This window comes from Hyla sarda, chromosome 6 (genome assembly GCF_029499605.1).
Source record: "Hyla sarda isolate aHylSar1 chromosome 6, aHylSar1.hap1, whole genome shotgun sequence".
NCBI lineage: Eukaryota > Metazoa > Chordata > Amphibia > Anura > Hylidae > Hyla > Hyla sarda.
Genome location: NC_079194.1, coordinates 100,607,201 through 100,627,490, shown reverse-complemented (window position 1 = coordinate 100,627,490; position 20,290 = coordinate 100,607,201). Strand labels below are relative to the sequence as shown.

The 20,290-nt window shown below is 43.2% G+C and overlaps 1 protein-coding gene across 6 annotated transcripts in view; it reads left to right on the top strand.

Annotated features, from left to right (window-relative positions):
• Positions 1-20,290, top strand: part of ADAMTS9 (ADAM metallopeptidase with thrombospondin type 1 motif 9) — a 267,952-nt gene that overhangs the window by 152,925 nt on the left and 94,737 nt on the right. For all 6 annotated transcript variants that reach the window (XR_008844950.1, XM_056524547.1, XM_056524546.1 and 3 more), the window contains 3 exons: positions 6,143-6,436; positions 7,805-7,966; positions 9,567-9,743. Coding sequence is in view for 5 of the 6 variants with exons in the window: in XM_056524547.1 (XP_056380522.1) it covers positions 6,143-6,436; positions 7,805-7,966; positions 9,567-9,743 (633 nt within the window). In the remaining variant the exon portion in view is untranslated. The remainder of the gene's footprint in view (positions 1-6,142; positions 6,437-7,804; positions 7,967-9,566; positions 9,744-20,290) is intronic.

Sequence of the window (20,290 nt, the reverse complement as noted above, 5' to 3'; positions counted from 1 at the left end):
CAAACCATAACGTTGACTTACCAAGCGGCTTGCGTTGTTCCGTACTTGTGATTGCACCTTGCATACAAACCTATGTACTTATATCAATAAATGACTGGCAAAGCGGTTGAATTGTGCCCGAAACCGCGTATGAGGGCACGCCTATAGAGGGCAAAAAATCAAGAAGTAGAGTTGATAACATCCCTAACCATAATAACCAAAATTCGTCATGCCTATCTTCCCCCAAACTGTACATGCTAGACTCAAGGAACCAAGAGAGTTGTGCCTGCCGGCTGGCGACCACCTGAGGCAGTGTCTGACACGGAGAGAATATGTTGGAGACGCCTACTGCGTCACGGCCCAGCCCTGGAACGGGGCCTGACTACGTGCTAGCTGATTCGTTCATATTGGCATGCTCACTATGTAATTGCCGAAAAGGGGAACCGATAGAGCTTGCCGGGCAACACGTCCTCCTGTCCCTGCTAAAGAGTGGCAAAAATTCATTGTGTAGAGATATGAAGAGTTGGCTGGACTGTACTGTGAGCCATGTCCTGCCCTGCCAATATACCGTCCCGAATATAGTCTCCGAGGTAATGACCAGTAGCGAACGACGGGCCTCCCAGCCCTGATCACGCTTGTATTCTCGACAGATACCAGTAACAAATTAAGCCTAAGGACCGCCATGCCTGCAGACAGGCATCAACAGAACCACTGCGTCCGCAGACAAGACCGGCCTCTACACGACTATCGAGCCTGTAGATTCTGACAGGTCCTGCATGCTTTCATGCCTGTGGAAGGCCTATATGTGACTGTCGTACCTGTAACCTGACAGGTCTCGCATACCCTTGTGCCTGTGGATGTGACAGGTCTCTGCAATACTGCTGTGCCTGGAAAGGCAGTCTGACTCGAACCTCGTGCCTGTGGCGTGACAGGTCTAAGAGTGCCCTCGTGTCTGTGGAAGAGATAGCTGTTAATGTGATGCTGACATGCGCGGACAAGACAGATTGATGCGTGAAATAAACCGCCTATGAGTCATGACATAGTAACTCTACGACCTGTGTTTGGGGAAATACCGATGAAGCCTATTAATCTCCCTGCAGACGTGGCAGGTGGAGATGGTATGCAACCCCTGGGTTCATATTCATTTTTATTTGAATTATTATTATTATTATTTATTTATTTTTTTTTTTTTTTTTTTTTTTTTTATATATTTTTTTTTTTTTTTTTTTTTTTTTTTTTTTTTTCCTACTGCGGGAGTGAATGGCAGCTTCGAGCCTGGCATGATGTATGCGTGGTGACGCGAGATGAGACTAAGCTGTGAAACTATGCTGTGGTGCTGAAGAAGAGTCAGAACAGCCTACGCAGGGGTCCCCACTGAAACCGTGTCAGCCAGCCGGTTGACCCACATACCTAAGTGTATCGAGTCATGTTGCACTGAAGCAGAGTCAGGAACAACAGACTTCACCAGGACCCCGACTGAAGAGAGTCCAACCTGAGGAACTTGGTGGGTGAGAGGACGCGCGAGGCTCTGACGACGTGTCAGTAGCAGCGTCAGTGTGTGATGCGAGTAACTGTAGTAAGCAACAAAGAGGTGAAAGTGAAACATGGATCATCGGGTACGTATTGCGACGTACATATATAAGAGTGTGCATGCTTCCTTTTTATTTTTTATTTATTTATTTATTTATTTTTTAGCGGGCCGCTGAGTGCCTGACATGATGTATGCATGGTGTCGTGAAAATGAGACTAAGTGTATGCTGTTGCGCTGAAGAAGAGTCAGAACAGCATACGCAGGGGCCCCCACTGACGACGTGTCAGCCAACGGTTGACCCACTGCCTATGTGTGACGAGTCATATTGCACTGAAGCAGAGTCAGGAACAACGGACTTTACCAGGACCCCGACTGGAGCGAGTCGGACCTGGGAACTTGGTGGGTGAGAGGACGCGCGAGGCTCTGAAGACGTGTCAGTAGCAGCGTCGGTGTGTGGAACGAGTAACTGTGGTAAGCAAACAAGAGTGATGAAGTGACATGGAAACAGTGGGTACGTGTCGAGAAGTACATGCGTGAGTGTACATGTTTCCCATTCTTTTATGTTATTATTATTTATTTATTTTTTAAAGTGTGTGTGATCTGACGGTGTGTATAACCATGGCTGCTCGGCGCAACCCCCTGGGGGCATGAGGGCTACGCCCACCATCCGTGTTTCGTGGTGTCGTAGCTCTGAAGGAGTGTCAGTAGCAGCCACTGTGAAGTGCTGTCCCCTGCAGGCGTGGCAGGTGTGATGAGGAAACCTATGTGTCGTGATGTTGTATTCAGAAGACATGACAGTAACAAGGAATGGGAAGCGGCTCTTCCTGCAGGACGTGGCAGGTGGAGTGGGTGTACACCACTTGTGTCGTGGCATGAAATGTGCAAAATGACGTGTCCGCAACAACAATAAACCGTTAGGACAAGCTAGGTGACTGGCGAGCATGGCAAGACGCGGATGCTTGGCTGAGACTGAGCAGTTACTATGGTAACTTGAATGTGGCATGTCAACTACAGGGACCAACCGCCGGTACCGCCATGTGCAGGGTAACTATATGTGACTGTACAGTGCCACCTGAGAGTATCTGAACCGTGAGAAGTTTACGAGCGTGAGTGTGGTGTGCCGAGTGAGGTTGTACGTATGAAACAGTAGTAGCTATGAGCAAAGTGCGGCAACACAGTGAGGAGCTAGACACGACGATGGTTGTGAGTGTGCGTTCCGTGCAAGCCGCGAGCGCCTGAAATTGACGCAGCGGCACATGTGAGTGCGAAATGACCATGATGGGCACGGTGTGGTGCTGCAATTGTGAACGTCTGGCACTACGACTGTATTCACAGTATGTGGCGTGATGTACGTATGTGCTGCGTGTAAAACGGAACTGTACCCACTGCATGGAACTATCATGAACTGTGACCGTACTACCGCTGCACTCGCAGCATAACCATTGTGAGCGTGTGTGCTATATGCGACAATGTGACTGTACTCCCTGCATGTGACAGAGCGTGTGTACTGTGTGATACTACTGTACCCACTATGTGCGACTGGGCGTGTGAATTGAATGCAACAACTGTACTCACTGTAAATGACACCAAGAGCGTACATACCGTACACGGAACCCCAACTGTACCTACTGTATGTGAGACTGTGAGCGAGTATTTGTACAATGAAGTGACTGTGCTTGCGGCAAGTGACCCTGAACTTGAGTAACCTGTGAATGACTTGCTGTACCCACTGCATGAAGCACTATGACGTGTGTGCTCTATACAACACTATAACTGTATGCCCTGCGTGTGCCGCTAAGAGCGCCTGTTGTGCAGGATGAAATTTCTGAATGTTTATACGTGGTGTGAAATGCATGCGCGTAGGTTCAGTAAGAACAGCGGGCGGTGTAGTACTGACATTGCGTAAGAGTGGTGAATGTTGTGACTGTATGAACCATATACGTGTTGTGTGCGGTGTGAAAACCATGAGTACATGTATCGTGAGAAGCTACGTGTGGAACGGTCTAGGAGTGACTGCATGGTATGAGTGCTGAGAGTAGGTGCATGGTGGAAACGCTAAGGAGATGGCACAGAATGAGATGGTAAGGGTGACTGCAAGGTATGAGCGCCTAGTGACAGTGCAATATCAATGATATGAGTGACTGTGCAGTAAGACGCTATGAGTGAGCGGACTGCAAGAAGCTGTGGGCGACTGCCTGGTATGACGCTTATGAGCGGCTGCATGGTGAACCTATGAGTGAGTGCACGTTGTGAATGCTACGAGTGACTGCACGGCAGAACGCTGTGCGTGAACTGTGACGGAATAATGCTAAGAGTGCCTATACGGTATGAAGCTAGGAGTGGCTGCACAGTGAGGGACGTAGTGAGTGACTGTACGGCATGGAAGCTGAGAGTGACTGCATGGTGTGAAAGCTGTGAGTGACTGCGCCGTACGTAAAAAGCTATGAGTGACTGCACGGTGTGAAAGCTATGAAAAGACTGTACGGTGTGGATGCTATGAGTGACAGAACGGTGTGGATGCTATGAGTGACTGCATGGTGTAAAGCTGTGAGTGACTGCGCAGTATGTAAAAAGCTATGAGTGACTGCACAGTGTGAAAGCTATGAAAAGACTGTACGGTGTGGATGCTATGAGTGGCTGCATGGTGTGGATGCTATGAGTGACTGGACGACGTAAGAGCCGGGTGACTGTCAGGTAAGAAAGCTGAGTGACTGTACAGAAAGAAATCTAAGGGCGACTGCGCCGAAAGAATGTTATGAGTGACTGAACGGCACAACGCTTGTGCGCAGGCTGCGAGGCATGGCCGCTACGTAAAGAGTCGACCCCCACCAACCTGGGCCGAGGTGGCCCTGGTACCGAAAGGAAAGCCTGGGTGTAAAAGTGGAGGAGGGGAAATGCAGAGGAGACTCCCCCTATGGCATCCAGCTGCCCGGTGGCCGCGGGGAGCTGAGCCCTTGAATGGTGCAGGGGTGCCGCCAGTCCCCCTACTGTTGGGAAGCCAGAGTGATCCACCCGGCCAACTTGTTATTTATACATTTACTTGTTTGTTTTGACATATTTATTACTATTATTATAATAATTTTTTTTTTTTTTTTTTTCACGTTTTGGCTCCGCCCCCTCGCACCCCACGGCCCGGCGGCGCCATCCTGCCGACCGGGACCACGGGGAGCGAGGAGGCGGAAAAGAGCCCGGCGTGCGGACCGGACCGGGGACCCTGCTGGACGTGGGCTCCGCCCCCTCCCGCGGCCGAGGGGGAGACCCGGGTCGAAGCCAGGTGAGGGCCCGGCGAGCACCTGGATGGCGGTGGGCCCCGCCCCCCCCGTGGCCCAGCGGATACGCTCCGGAGCGTGGGGACGTTGGTCTCGCCGCTCGGGCCCCCGGGAGTGGGGGGGGGGTACTCTTGGGGAAGCAATCTGGGCCCCTGGCAGAGGCTCTGACTATGTCCGCCGCCTGCGGCCGCCCGCTCCTCCGTGTCTCGCCCGGCCCGGTAGAGTGACACGGCAAAAAGGGGGCGGCAGGGGGCCTCGCGGAGGGTGGCGAGGGGACCTGAGTGGGGCAACCGGGGACGGAGCTCCGGTCCTCTCCGGTAACCTGGAGCGTGTGGTGGTACCTGACTGAGACATAAGGCCGGAAACCCGGTTTCTCGTGGTGGGACCTCTGCACGCTGGACGACCGCCGAAGTGCCTGAAAACCACGTACGCCCCGCCTGTGTGTTGCAGGGGCGTTTAATAGTGGTGCCTCCAGCAAGACCCCGCCTCTAGGTGCAGGGGGGCGTGGGCATTCACACCCCCTCGCACAAATTCAGCCAAATAGGCTTCCTACGTGTCCCCGCCGCTCCGGACCCGTCACCGCTGCCCTGGATGTCGCTCCATCGCTGTCGCTGTGTCCCCGTCGCTCCGAAACGTCTCTGCTGCCGGCCGGGTATCCTCGCTCTCCGTTGCCACCATCACATCGTTATGCACGCCGACGCACGTACGCGACGACGTGATGACAATGAAGGAGAGCGCCGGCCATACAGGGGATCCCTGAACGGAGAAGACACCGAGGAGGCAGGTAAGGTCCCTCCCAGTATCCTGTAAGCACTAACCCGGCTATTCAGTCGGGCTGTTCGGGACCGCCGCGGTGAAATCGCGGCGGTCCAGAACAGCCCGACTGAACAGCCGGGTTAGTGTCACTTTCCCTTCAGACACGGCGGTCAGCTTTGATCGCCACGCCTGAAGGGTTAATACAGGGCATCACCGCGATCGGTGATGTCCTGTATTAGCCGCGGGTCCCGGCCGTTGATGGCTGCAGGGACCGCCGCGATAGGGGTGTATTCGCCGTATAAGATGCACCTACTTTTTCCCCCCAGTTTTGGGGAAGAAAAAGTGCGTCTTATACGGCAAAAAATACGGTAGTTATAGCTATTCTAACCTGAGTAGAGGTTGGAGTAGAATATACTCTGTCTAGAAAAGCATACACAAACTGTGTCTAAATCATGGCCATGACACTGGTATTAATCATGTATATAACATTTTACTAATATTCTGTAAAACCTTTGAAATAATGGATTTTAAATCCATTGTAACTTTCCTTTAGTTACTAGCCTAAATGATGTAGAATGTTTTCTTTTTTTTCTATTTTTCACTACAGTGCTCGGTGACCTGTGGCCAGGGGAAGGCTGTGAGGCAAGTGATTTGTGTGGATTTCATTGGCCAATCATTTGATAATACCGAGTGTGATCCAGAAGACAGTCCACAGACCGAGCAAGAGTGTTCCCTTTCCCCCTGTCACTATGTCAACCATGACTATAGCAGGCCCATGCATCCTTTCACAAATGTTGACCAAAGAGTTAGATTAAACCCAACCTTGGCCATCTTAACCAGGAACAATGGTCGTTCTTCTGGTACAAGTGAAAGTCAGTGGAGAATAGGTCCATGGGGAGCGGTAAGTTCTAAATCTATGTTATGTGCCTTAATATATTTCATACGGACCAGAAAGTATTTGTTTTTACTTATATTTGATGTTGATTCTTGTGCTGCTTATTTTTACGTACTATGTTGATTGGTTAGAGCCAGTGCCATAACATATCTTCAATATTCTTCAAGATGGGATAATTACCACATTTATCATTTTCTTTTCCTTATTAAAGGGGTTATCCACCATAAATCCACCATAAGGGGATTTTTGTACGTGCCTAGCAGACAGTAATGGACATGCTTAGGAAGGATCTGCGCTTGTCTTGGAGCTAAATGGCTATGTTGTGAATTTACCATAACACTGTGACTAGCTTATTGTGAACTGTTATTTCCTGTTTGAGTTTTCTTCTTTTGCCTACAAATCCCATTATTCCATTTTCCTCTGTCCCACACATCAGCCACCCCACCCATTGAAACATAAATGAGCTGCATCCATTCAAAAGAACTGTGGTTTTCAAGTAGGGTGCCTACAGCTGTTGCATTAGTTGCAGATTGATCTCTCTCCCACAAAGCGATCACTCCATCTATTGAAGCAGACAGGCTCCCTGTCATCAGCTGACTAGTGAGTCAGGTCTCAGCCACATTGCAACCTGGGAAAAATCTGAGACAGCAGTCATTTTATATGCTGTTAAAAATAAATATTGGGGTGAAAATCACATAAGAATTGTGAGAAAACCCTCACACACAGGCACAGACACTATATTATGAACTACACTAACTTTACAGCCCCTGTAACATAGTCAAATAAAAAAAAATACTGGAATATCCCTTTAACCTATTTAATAAACTAGAGCTGTAACTACTATTGAATGCTATTTTCCAGATTGGAAAGTTGAAGTTGAAGTACGTAATAGTAATTACCAATAAAACTATTATTTAGATACTATATGGTGGTATTGTTTATAACCTGAATGTCCGAATGGGAGTGTTGTGTGGGTATTTTCCTATTTTCTAAAAAAGTTGAACAAGGGGCTTACTTTTATTGCTGTCTAAGGACACAATTTCTACTAAACTGGCCCTGGCTTTAGATACCCAATGGGTAAAGAACCTGAGCCGTTAATTTATGAATTCTTCAACCACCATAAATGTTTATGCCTTTAGGGCTCTTTCCCAAAAGCAGATTTCCTTTCAAAATCGCAGTGTGTTTCCCACTGTGAGTTTGAAAGGGGGCAGAGTCTCCACAGCCTGTCCACAACAGATTTTCAGCAGCGAATTTACGCTGTTGAAATTCCGCCACAGACCCTATCAACAACAGCTAAACAAATACAGGTTTGATAATGATGATGAATAGTTACTGCTTGTCCTATATAATAAATTTTTCTTGTTTACATTCTAGTGTTCTAGCACATGTGCAGGTGGATTCCAGCGACGTGTGGTGGTTTGCCAAGATGAAAATGGGTATTCTACTGCCAACTGTGATGAGAGAAGCAAGCCTGCTGAGCAACGGCCGTGTGAATCTGGACCTTGTCCTCAGTGGGCATTTGGCAACTGGGGGGAGGTAATTTCCTTTAGATGAGTGGTAGCTGTCCCCTTGACAGCCTATTTCCAAAAAATTGTACCCCCATATTAGAGACATTTTCTAATGATTATAGTATAATTCATATGATTTACTTTCCTCTACAACAGGCCCCCTGTTTCTCTCCCTATCTCCCCAGTCCCCTGATTTACAGGTGATGTCTTCTCTATCCGGAGTGGTTTGCTTCCCTTTACTACCTGGCCTAGACCACCATTAAGATTTCTCCCATACAAGACTTCTCCACAAAACCAGCCAAACAAACATTTTAGGCTCCTTTCTGCAGTACAAAACCCACCTATGTATAAACTCCCCATGTTTATTGTCACACACAGTAAAAGTACCCACTTTGCGTCCCCATAAAGTTGTTAGGCCCCCTCTGTGCCCCCAAATATAGCTGTAGGCCCCTAAACTGCCCCCATGTATAGTTGTAGGCCACCATACTGTCCCGCTTTGGAGCTCCACTGCTCCTCTGGTCTGGGGACCTATTGCTATGGCTCATAGCAGTAGGTCACCTGTCTGCAGATACAGTGGAGCAACAAAGTTGATGGTAGTTACTGCCCACAGCAGCCCAGTGCCCGCGCTTCCCCTTTGCTGTTCTCCTGCTCCGCTCCTCGATGCAGTGACATCAGTCTACCATTTCTTTCAAAGTGGTCCAGACCAGTAACCAGTGGCTGTGGCTGCCATTACTAATTTTTTTTCAAGTACCCCCTGAAGAACTGCTAAGTACCCCTGGGGGTACTTTTACCCCAAGTTGAGAACCATTGCTTTAGATGCATACACTTAATATTATTATTATTATTATTGATTGAGAAGGTGAATGTCTTTTAATAATTCTGAAGATTTTGCTAAAGATATTTTTGTATATCTTGCAACTGTCTCAAATAACCATTCTAGTACTTATTAGCTGCTGTATGTTACAGATATACTACAGAGAAATTTGTGAAGTTCTTTCCAGCCTGACAACAGTGCTCTCTGCTGATACCTCTGTCCATGGCAGGAACTGTCCAGAGCAGGATAGGTTTTCTATGGGGATTTGCTTCTAATCTGGAAAGTTCCTGACACAGACAGAGGTGTCAGCAGAGAGAACTGTTGTCAGACAGAAAAGAAATTCACAAATTTCTGTGTAGTTTACAGCAGCTGATAAGTACTAAGGATAAGGATTAAGATTTTTTTTAATAGAAGTAATTTACAAATCTGTTTAACTTTCTGGTACCATTTGATTTGAAAACATTTGTTTTTCACTTGTTTTCAATGGAGTTCCCCTTTAAGTTTCCATATGGCATCCGGTTGTATCCTGAAAGTGAACCAATCCATAACGTTATGTTATTGGCCCAAAGGCACATTGAAATTCAGTTGTCTTCTGCATGACCTTTGGGGATCCATTCTTTATCATGTTCTAAGCCCATCAGGTGACTCAGTACGACCTTGCCCATTATGGTTTAGCAGTAACATTTGGTTCAAAATATGTTGCATTTCACAGTTTATTTTAACAGTTATGTTTTTAATTTCAATACTTTTTCTATCAGGATTTTATTGTATTAAGGTAATTGAAAATAAAATCCTCCTTTGTTTCAATTTCTAGTGCTCAAAAAAATGTGGTTCCGGGACAAGGACAAGACTTGTCATATGCCAGAAACCTAATGGGGAGCGATTCAATGATCTTAGCTGCGAGATACTAGACAAACCCCCGGACCGCGAACAATGTAACACTCATAGTTGTCCTCCAGATTCTGCATGGAATACAGGTCCTTGGAGCTCGGTATGACCATAAGTATTATTTTTATTTTGTAATAATGACAAATGAAATTCTAGCCAACATTTATTTTTATAAGACCAAGGTCTTCAATAATATAGTTACAAAGTTGTTTTTAATTGAACGCTGCACTTAGTGATGCTTTAGCCACCATTGTCAGTTTAATGTAAAACCTTTCTTCTTATCCACTGTGACTCCATTTGGGCATGTTTTCTTCTTCTTCTTCTTCTTCAAAAAAAAAAGAATGGCTTTTAAATCATTCAACCACATTATGTTAAATCATTTTCATATTTCTGTTACAATGTACAGAAATTTTCAGTCTAACATTTCACATAAATAACAAACAAAAACATTTAACATTCTCTAAATGCATTTACCTGTTTCTATAACACCATGGTACATCAGTTCAGTCCTGTGGTCAGACTCTTTAGCATCAAGGTTATTTTTATGACCTATATTAGACTATTTCTTTGACATGGTTTAGAAGAATTTTTTCTTTATATACTAGAGAAAAGAAAGTTGGTTGTAGTGTGTGATATCTGATAAAAGTTTTGCTATGCCTGATGTGTCTGTATTAGTAAATCCTTGTGTCCCCATAAAATAACTTTTCTGTATTACATTTTTGTAGAGTGTTAACCTCTGTTATTTCCTCTACAAATGTATGAATTAAAGGGGTTATTCAGCTTTTAAAAACGTATCCCCTATCCTGTGAGCTCTCCAGAATGGCAATCTTCCCTCTCAGTGCTGTGCTTCCCACCTTCCAAAAGAAAACTGGTCTCAGCAGTGACAGCCTGCTCAGCCAATTGCTGGCTGAGGATGGACACCGCTGCAGCCAGTGACTATATGAACAAGATGAGTATGTCTTGGAAGGTGGATGCAGGAAAAGCCGGATGGTGCCCTGGAGATCATATGGGGTCCCAGGGATTGGACCCCTTTCTATCAGACACTCATGCTCTATCCACAGAATAGGGGATACGCTTTTAAAACCTGGATAACCCCATTTATTGACAACTGGGCATTAACATTCTCTTTGTGTTTGTGGCATGTTCCTACATAGTCAGAAACTGACCAATGAGATCTAAGAGTCTGAGACTGTGTAGAAACACAGGTGAGCAATTCTACAGTAAGTTTCTATGAATCCGAGTCTAAGAAATTGGTCATCGATTAGTTTTGCCTTGTAAAAAAGTTTAGCTTTCAAAGTGCTCCAATTGTACAGAAAACCCAGGTATGAAATGTTCAGGTTTCCTAGAACTGTGACCATTGGATGCAGTCCTAGGAGACCTCTGAGTTCCATACTTGACTTTTTCATGCAATCAAAGCTTTTTAAAAGCGGAACTTCTTTCAAGACAAAAAAATTCATGGTAGATTCATTGAAACATATTCACTTACCTCTAAACACACCCCTTTGGCAGGGCAGTGTTAACACTCAGTCGTCAATTTCTTCTCACAGGAGGAATAACAAGGGAATTAGGAATTGTGCAACGCTGTTCTAAGAAAATAGGTTTCAGTATTGCTATTTTATGGGGAATGTGAATATTTACTGAAACAGCCATGTCAGAAGAGGCCATAGGACCTCTTTTAATATAAAGTTAACCCCTTTAAGATATTATTAGGTACAAAATTTACTTTTAGATAAAACTAAAATAAAAATGTTATTATGCTATTCCTTTTTGACAGTTTTTTTTATTTTTATAAGTTACTGATTTTATTTGTCCATTACGGAGTACTGTATGAGCGAGATCAATCTGTGCAACAAAGGGACATGTACCTAAAATGTGTTTTTATTTTATTTTTTAATATTATTATGCATTATGTATTTATTTTTTTCATATCAATAGCACATAAACTTCCGAATCTTCTGACATATGGTATGACTTAGAAATGTATATGAAATATTCTAATGAATATTCATATTTAAAATATTTATTGTATAGAAAGTATCACATTCTACAACAAACTGTCTTTTCAGTTAAAGCATTTCCATTTAAAAAAAAAATTTTTTGTTTATGCTTTTTTTTAACCAGTTACGGTATATTTTTTGCCTTTTGAAATAATATATATTGTTTGTATCTTTCTAAACAAGACATTACATATTTCACTTTATATGTAATTGTCAAAATAAGATTGTATTAGGTGTTGCTTCGTTATTATTATTATTGTTTACTGTGGACATTTGTAATTTTCTTTTATTGTTTTATATATTTTGCTAAACTGCTGAAATTTCATTTGGTGCTATTTCTTATTTTTATCTTATATATATGTAGCATATTCCGATATACATATGCCTTGGGGGTTGTATAAATATGTAAAAATTATCATAATAATAGCATTTTGTAAATTATGGGACCACGGAGTTTAGTGCCACATTCACTGTATATTTCATATTCACAAAGTTTATTATCTGTTTAAATATACATATATATATTTATATATATCGTGTATATATATATATATATATATATATATATATATATATATATATATAGTTGACTCAAAGGCACTTTATAAAAAAAAATATTTGTAATATATTAAACTCCTGTTTTGGGCATGAAGTTTTTTTTTAAATAACACAATTCCTTCTGACAGTGTCGAAAAGCAATTCAAATGCTTTGACTGTACCTCAGTATTAAATGTATATAGGCATTAAACAGACAGTATTAACATAAAGGTTTTCTTTCTGGTGTTTGTAATACAATTTATGAGGAAACAATTAAGTTTAAATAAACTTTAAATGACATGTCTTTTCCTCATCTACTTTCAATACATTGTTTTATTAAGTGTATTAGATAACAATCAAAATGAACAAAATATATAATCAAAATAGCAAAAATGTACACTTCTCCTAAATATGAAAAATGTGTAGAGGAGCTACTTCCAGCCTCATGTTATTTCAGGTTTCCAATGTATGTAGTTTCAGCAGCAGCCATTGGACCTGTTTTCTCTCCATACATTAAAGGTAGCAGGTCTCTCTGACACTAGCACAGAGTGAAATCACAGCACAGTCTGAAGCATAATTCAACCATAAATTTGCACGCTGTCATCTACAAATAAAATAAACGTATACATTGTTTATTTGTTGGCCAGCTTAAAGGGTACCTCTCATCAAATAAACTTTTGATATATTTTAGATTAATGAATGTTGAATAACTTTCCAATAGCATGTTAATGAAAAATATGCTTCTTTCTATTGTATTTTTCCCGATCAGTCCTGTCAGCAAGCATTTCTGACTCATGCTGGAGTCCTAAACACTCAGAGCTGCCAGCCTGCTTTGTTCACAGCCAAACAGGCTGTGAACAAAGCAGGCTGGCAGCTCTGAGTGTTCTCCTTTGTGAACAAAGCAGACTGGCAGCTCGTAGTGTTTAGGACTCCAGCATGAGTCTGAAATGCTTGCTGCCAGGACTGGTAGGGAGACCCCTAGTGGTCATTTCTTCAAAGTGGAAAATTAAATAGAAAGAAGCATATTTTTTTATAACATGCAATTGTGAAGTTATTCTGCATACATTAATCTATAATATAGCAAAAGTTTTTTTGATGAGAGGTACCCTTTAAAGGAGAACTCCAACATAAGTTGATTTATCCCCTATCCATAGGATAGGGGATAAGTAGCTGATCGTGAGGGGTCCGACCCCTAGGACCCCCCAGGATCTCCGGGACGGGACCCTGGCTCTCTTAGTGAGGAGTGTGTGTCGCCTACCAGTAGATGGCATGTGCTTTATTAATTTCTATGGGAGCGCCGTTGATGCCAGAGTGCTGTACTCAAGTCTTTTGAGTGCTCCCATAGAAATTAATGGAGCATGTGCCGTCTGCAGCACACGTTCCTCATTGAGCGCTGGGTCCCATCCCGGAGATCGCGGGGGGTCCCAGCAGTCGAACCCCTTGCGATCAACTAATTGTCCCCTAATCTGTGGATCCTGTGGATAGGGGAAAAGTTCATTTTTGCTGAAGTTTCCTTTAAACAAGAGTCCCCTGTTTGTATATAATGGCAATCCTATACAACCCTTATCAATTATTACCTTTTATTTCATTATACATTGATTTACAGAAGTCACATAACACATTTAGCCAAATGTTATGTTTAGTAATGGTATTGTGGGCAACAGTAATCTTTAGGAGGGAACTACATACTATGACAGGTTGGTTTATGTGATTTCTTTCTTAACCCCTGTGCCTCACCAGTATGACAGAATTGTGCAGTTGGCGTCACTTCTAAGCATACCATGATATCATTAGTGTACAGATTATAGGCCCTGGAATGTTCATTTAAAAAGGTTTTACAACAATTTAAAGTTATCCCTTATCCTACCCTAGGTGATCAGACCGATCACTATTACGGGGATACATTTTCCCCTGCAATGGAAGCATGTATGTGCGGCCAGCACACCATTCATTGTCTATGGAGTTGTTACAGAAAAGGCCCCTAAATAGGACCTGTATTAATAGAGCGGTAAATCCTTTCATTACATGGGCAGCCATTTGATTAAAGGGAACACTATGTAACACGTAATTTACCCTTTACTGGCACTTCAGAGAAATTGAAAGCTTGCTGCTGGTTTCCAGGTAGATTATAGTAGTAAGACATTATAGGAGTTACAGGACACCGTATGTTCAGCATAATTTTAGGGAAGCACAAAGTGGACACCCCTTTAAAATGTGTATCTTACCCTAAGACAATATAAAATATAATGACAAAGGCCACTATCTTTAGTAAAGAAAATGATTATATATTAAACTTCAGTGTTAAATATGTAAAAAGACAGGCCACCATAAGAATGTCTGCATGTTTATTCTGAATAAACTTGGCCTTATGGTTTACAGATTTAAAGTGGGGCATTGTGTATATAGGATAGTGTTAGCTTAAGCAGCGATATCTGCGTTTTCTCTTTTACAAGCGTGCAGTATAATGGACTTTTTGCAAACCTAGACAAATGAACACTTCCGAGAGGTTGTTTGACTTACGGCAGACACAGTGCATGTTTGCGCAGCTAAATAAACATGTGCCCTTTCTGAGAAACAATGGCTTAGAGTCTTTTGGAAAATACGACCTTGTAAAATTTCTGATGGAGCAGCTGAGGATTTTACTTCCAGTATTTGACCCTGAAAAGATACAAAGGGGATCTGTTCTTATACAAATGCATACCCTGCAGGTATAAAAAGTCACTGAGCTGTTCTATGACAGGTAACGGACACCTAGGTGACTTGTCATGCGTTCATATGTAGTACGATGACAACAGTAATACTCTTTAATTTCAGTTGCATTGATGGTTCTTTAAAGGGGTACTCCAGCCCTAATACACCTTATCCCCTATACAAAGGATAGGGGATAAGATGTATGATCGCATGGGGCCCGCCGCTGGGGACCCCTGCAATCTGTCATTGCGCACCCACCTTTGTGAGCTCTCCGCAGCGCTGGAGGCTTCGAGTGTGTAGTCTTGACTCCGCCCCCGTATGACGTCTATGGGACTTGCATTGAGGGGGCTGAGAGTGACATCACACGGGAGCGGAGTCGTGACGTCACGATACTCCAGCCCCGTGGTCGTAATGCTACACACTCCGAACCTCCAGCGCTGCGGATAGCTCACAAAGGTGGGTGCGCAATGACAGAGTGCAGGGGTCCCCAGTGGCGGGACCCTCATGATCATACATCTTATTCTCTATCCTTTAGATAGGGGATAAGATGTATTAGGGCCGGAGTACCACTTTAATTATTCAGTTAAGGTCTATTCAACAGTTGCAGTTGAATTATGTTTTTGCTTATTTGGCTTGCATTTTGTAAGAATTATGGCAACATTTCTGTATGACCTCTACTTGTGCTTGGTTGATCACGAAGGAAAGAGTGCGGGCTGTTGCAATTGTGTTACGTGAAGCAAACATAACTTCACCAAGTGGCAAAAGACTAGAGCCAGGTTTTAGTCTAGGGCTCCACTGCTACATAGTTACATAGTTAGTACGGTTGAAAAAAGACATATGTCCATCAAGTTCAACCAGGGAATTGAAGGGTAGGGGTATACACTTAATCGACTACTCTTGCAACCTTAAAGGGGTTATCCAAGGAAAAACTTTTTTTTTATATATATCAACTGGCTCCAGAAAGTTAAACAGATTTGTAAATTCTATTAAAAAAATTAATTCTTTCAGTAATTCTTAAGTACTCTCTGATGACACCTGTCTCAGGAACTGTCTAGAGTAGAAGCAAATCCCCAGAGCAAACCTCTTCTACTCTATGCAGTTCCCGAGACAAGCAGAGATGTCAGCAGAGAGCACTGTTGCCAGACAGAAAAGAACAACTCAAATTCAGCAGCTGATAATTAATAAAAAGATTACATTTTTTTAATAGATGTAATTTACAAATCTGTTTAACTTTTTTGGAGCCAGTTGATATAACAAAAAAAAGTTTTTGCCTGGAATACCCCTTTAATGTTTCCCTACAGGGGAAAGTTCATAGTCTAAATTTTATTGGCTTCCACATGTCATCCACATTTTCTTTAACCATAGGGAAATATTGTGGTCACTCACAAGTTCCGGTAATATTATAGCTTCAGTGTGATTTGCACGTTAATGCAATTTTTCTCTGGGGGGAGGAAACTTATGTAACAGTCACAAGAATGCTAATGGTTGAAATTCTTGTGATCTTCGTAAGTAATATTTTTTTTCCTCATAGGATCATATAACCAGGAATCACTTCATGTTCTTGTAACTGACATACATAAATCTGATGAAGGCAGAATTCATACAGTAGATCCTCGATTTATACTAAATAATAAAATATTGCTATACTTAGCAAAAAACTGGACTTACACAATGGCTGGTTGGAAATTTGCAACTCATGTTCTTTTTTATTGATATTGTGTGGTGAAACTCTTATTAGGGTTAGGGCTCACATGTAAGGAACTCCGGAAGTTATTGTTTGTAGCTTCTGGAGCCAAGTGCAACAGGCCCTCCCTACCTAATGTAGGCCATTGGTGTCTTCCAGTGTAATAGGGATACATTTAAGTCCCCTTAATCGGGATTCCCCTTAATTAGGGTCTAAATGCTTATTTCCCTATAATTGCTGATCAGCAGAACAAAGAGGCATTGACCTCCTCCTTTTCTTACCAAGACATTGACACATTTCTCCATATTGCTTTGTATGGTATTGCTGTGGAGCTCTACTTGCTGTGTCAAGTACCGCTATAATGGGCTCATTGTACTCCAGTGAACATTACTGCCTTAGTGTTCTGATAATCAATAGAGGCCCTTGGAGGGGAAGGGGCTAATGATCACACATTGATGCCCCTTCTAAATCATTGACTATCACTGTGCAATCCCAGAAAACCTCTTAATAATATAATGTATTAAACCTCAACATATATCTTTCATACTACATTGATCTTCAGGCGTATTATTGCATCCACCCTTACCATGTAGATATCTTTTATAAAAAAAGAACATTTTTAAACACACAGGAATTTGGTGCCTTTATGGACAAAGAATTTTATTTCAAGGATGTTTGTAATGCACAAGAAGCGTAGCATGTCACTGCCCAGAATACAATACAATGGATGTCACTTCTGTATTCTGATTGTAATTATGTAATGAAATGTATAACTTTATAACTTTTCGGTATTGTTCCATGGTAATAATTATTGGCATTAAAGAAACATAGAGTTTAACCCAAGTGTTATTTTATTATAATGTGTTCCCTTTTTTTATTTATAAGTTGTATGATTACACATATTAACAACAGTATTAGAATCTTAATCAATGACTGACTTTGTATCATAAAGGGTTGCTGTGTGCCCCTATATGATGCTTCTATATAGCTCTATATTACAGAGATATTCTCCTCTAGAAGCAATCTAAGAGAGTCCTACAAAAACGCTTAACAAAACAAAGCCATAGTAAGGCCATCTGCATATGGCATTCTTCAGATTAAAGGTAGCCATACATTTTCAATAACTTTCAGACTTCCCTGTACAACATTCATCAAGACCAAACGTTCATGTCTTGTCTATGGGGAGGAGATGGATATGCCACAGCCAGGCCGCTCTGGCACCGACTTATGGCTCCCAGAACGAAATGGTCAAACAGCAAAAATCCAAAACGCAAACCCTTCATTCTGATGATGTAGGTGGAGAGTCTGAAGGCCGCTATACATTTTAAACAGTAGGCCAATCCCACTGACTGATTTTATTATAAGGTAATGTGTATCGGCACCATTATTGTAGAGCAAAGGTGTCTAACCTTTTTCTCATGTTTTTTCACTGTCAGTGTGCCCGTTGGGTTACATCAGGCAGAACTGTAGAGAATGATCTCATAAAATATAGCACATATATTTGCAACTATATACCTACACAGTTGTTAATAGGGCTAGCCTTAGGTTTGATGGTACCTTGTGCCATACGTTCTATTAATGCACACTTTTTGTGTATTGTATAGTGCCCATATAAAATTACCTTAAAGTATTTATATATGGTCACACGTGATATACTACCTGTCATTATTGAAGGGTATGCCGATGACTCGAATAATCTAGGAACCTAAAGCTTGCATAGCCTAGTATTGCTCCTGGTCCCTTATTCTGTGGTAAGGCAGCTGTACAGAATGCAACTTTACCCCCTATTTTATTGATTATTGTTATTCAGGCATCTGTCTTGTAGGGTATGGCAGTGTTATTCTGGTATTGTGTGGTAGCTGTTTTGCCACTGTATGGCTGCATTACTTGGTACAACATAACATAAGGGTCAGTAGAAGATCAACCTAGTGCTAGCCAAGTACATTAATTTTTTTGTAAATGTAAATAAATCCTATTATATTCAATGTATTATTTTTAATATACATTGATGCAGATGTCACGTGCTTTATCTTATAGTGTACCTTGGTCCAAGCTGTGTAGCTGGCCTTATAGACTATACTTGTGTTCACAGACTCGGGGATCAGTTGAACCGGATTGAAAAAATCTAACCTTTAGCTGAGTGACTTTTGTAGTTTTTGTCAAAAGCATAACTACAAGTGTAGAAGTGTTATGGGCAGAGCTCCGGCCTTTTATCTCTCTCCCTGCTTCTGCAACCCCGGGACTCGTGGTGTGGGATGTACCTGCACGCGTGTCCAGGGCATTGCTATGGGTAACGCTCCGGCCGTTCTGTCTTGCCGTGAGCACACCCCTTCCTATAGTTGCAGCGGCCCCGGGACTCGCTCTGAGGGACGCGCCCGCATGCAAGTCCCGGGCATCTCCCTAACCCTCTCTGTCCCCAACCTCTCTCCTCATGTGCAGCACCGGTGCACGCATCCCCTCTCCTTATGGCGTGCATGCGCCGTCGCTACTAGATTTAAAGGGCCAGTATGCCCTTAATTGGTCTGCTGCTGGGCGAACCTTATTTAAGTCCGGCACCTCTCTATTATATGACTAACGGTGCATATGGACACCTGAAACACGTTACTTTATTCCTGTTGCTGGCTTTTATTAAATAAAGAAGATTTTTGGCACTAATTCCTCGCTGGACAACTTCCTTTGTTTGCTACACTACTTTGCTGTTTGCCCTTCTGGCCAGTGCTTCATCCTGACTACGATTTATCCTCCGTGCCAAGTTGCATCTGGGCAACCTGTGTGGATGGATCGTGCCAGGGGTAGTGACATGGGTGCTGCCTGCCGCAGCAAGACTAACCCGCTTTGTGGTGGGCTCTGGTGAAAACCAGTGGCACCTTAGACTTCGCTCCCTGGTACGATTCAGACATTGTCATAGGTCAGCTGATCCACTACCCTGTCACTTACAGTAAGATCCGGCCATGGATCCAGTCCAGGTTCCTCTGCCGAGTGTTGCCGACCTCTCTACTATTGTGGCACGCCAGTCGGCACAGATTGAACAGCAAGCGCAGGAGATGTCTCAGCTTTCGGCACGCGTGCAGCAGCTCCTAGCTACACATCAGCCTCAACCATGGTCGGCTGAACCATCAGCGACTCCTGCTCCTGTTGCTTCAGCTGACTCCAAGATTCATCTTTCTCTACCTACTAAATATGACGGGGACCCAAAGTTGTGCATGGGCCTAGTAACTCAGTGTTCTATGCACCTTGAACTTCAAGTAGACCGGTTTCCTACTGAGCGTGCCAAAGTTTCCTTTATTATCAGTCTTCTTTCCGGTAAAGCTTTGGCCTGGGCTACCCCGCTGTGGGACCGCAACTCCGGACATTCCTTGCTGAATTCCGAAATGTGTTCGAGGAACCGGCTCGGGCTTCTTCGGCGGAGACTGCCCCACTGAATCTCTGTCAATCTCTGTACAATTTTGCATCTTGGTCTCTACGCTACCTTGCTGCCTACCCTTCTGACCAGTGCTTAGTCCTGACTATGATTTATCCTCCGTGCCATGTTACATCTTGGCAACCTGTGTGGACGGATCGTGCCAGGGGTAGTGACCGGTGCCGGTCTTCTCTAGACTAGCGTGAACAATCAGTATTCACTGCGAAACAACTCGTCGCTTCTGGTCAGCTCCTCGGAGCTGATGCCTGCCTCTATTTCTTCCTTCTCCCTCACTCCGAATTTGTGACATTATCTGATGTGACAATAAAGACTGCATCCTC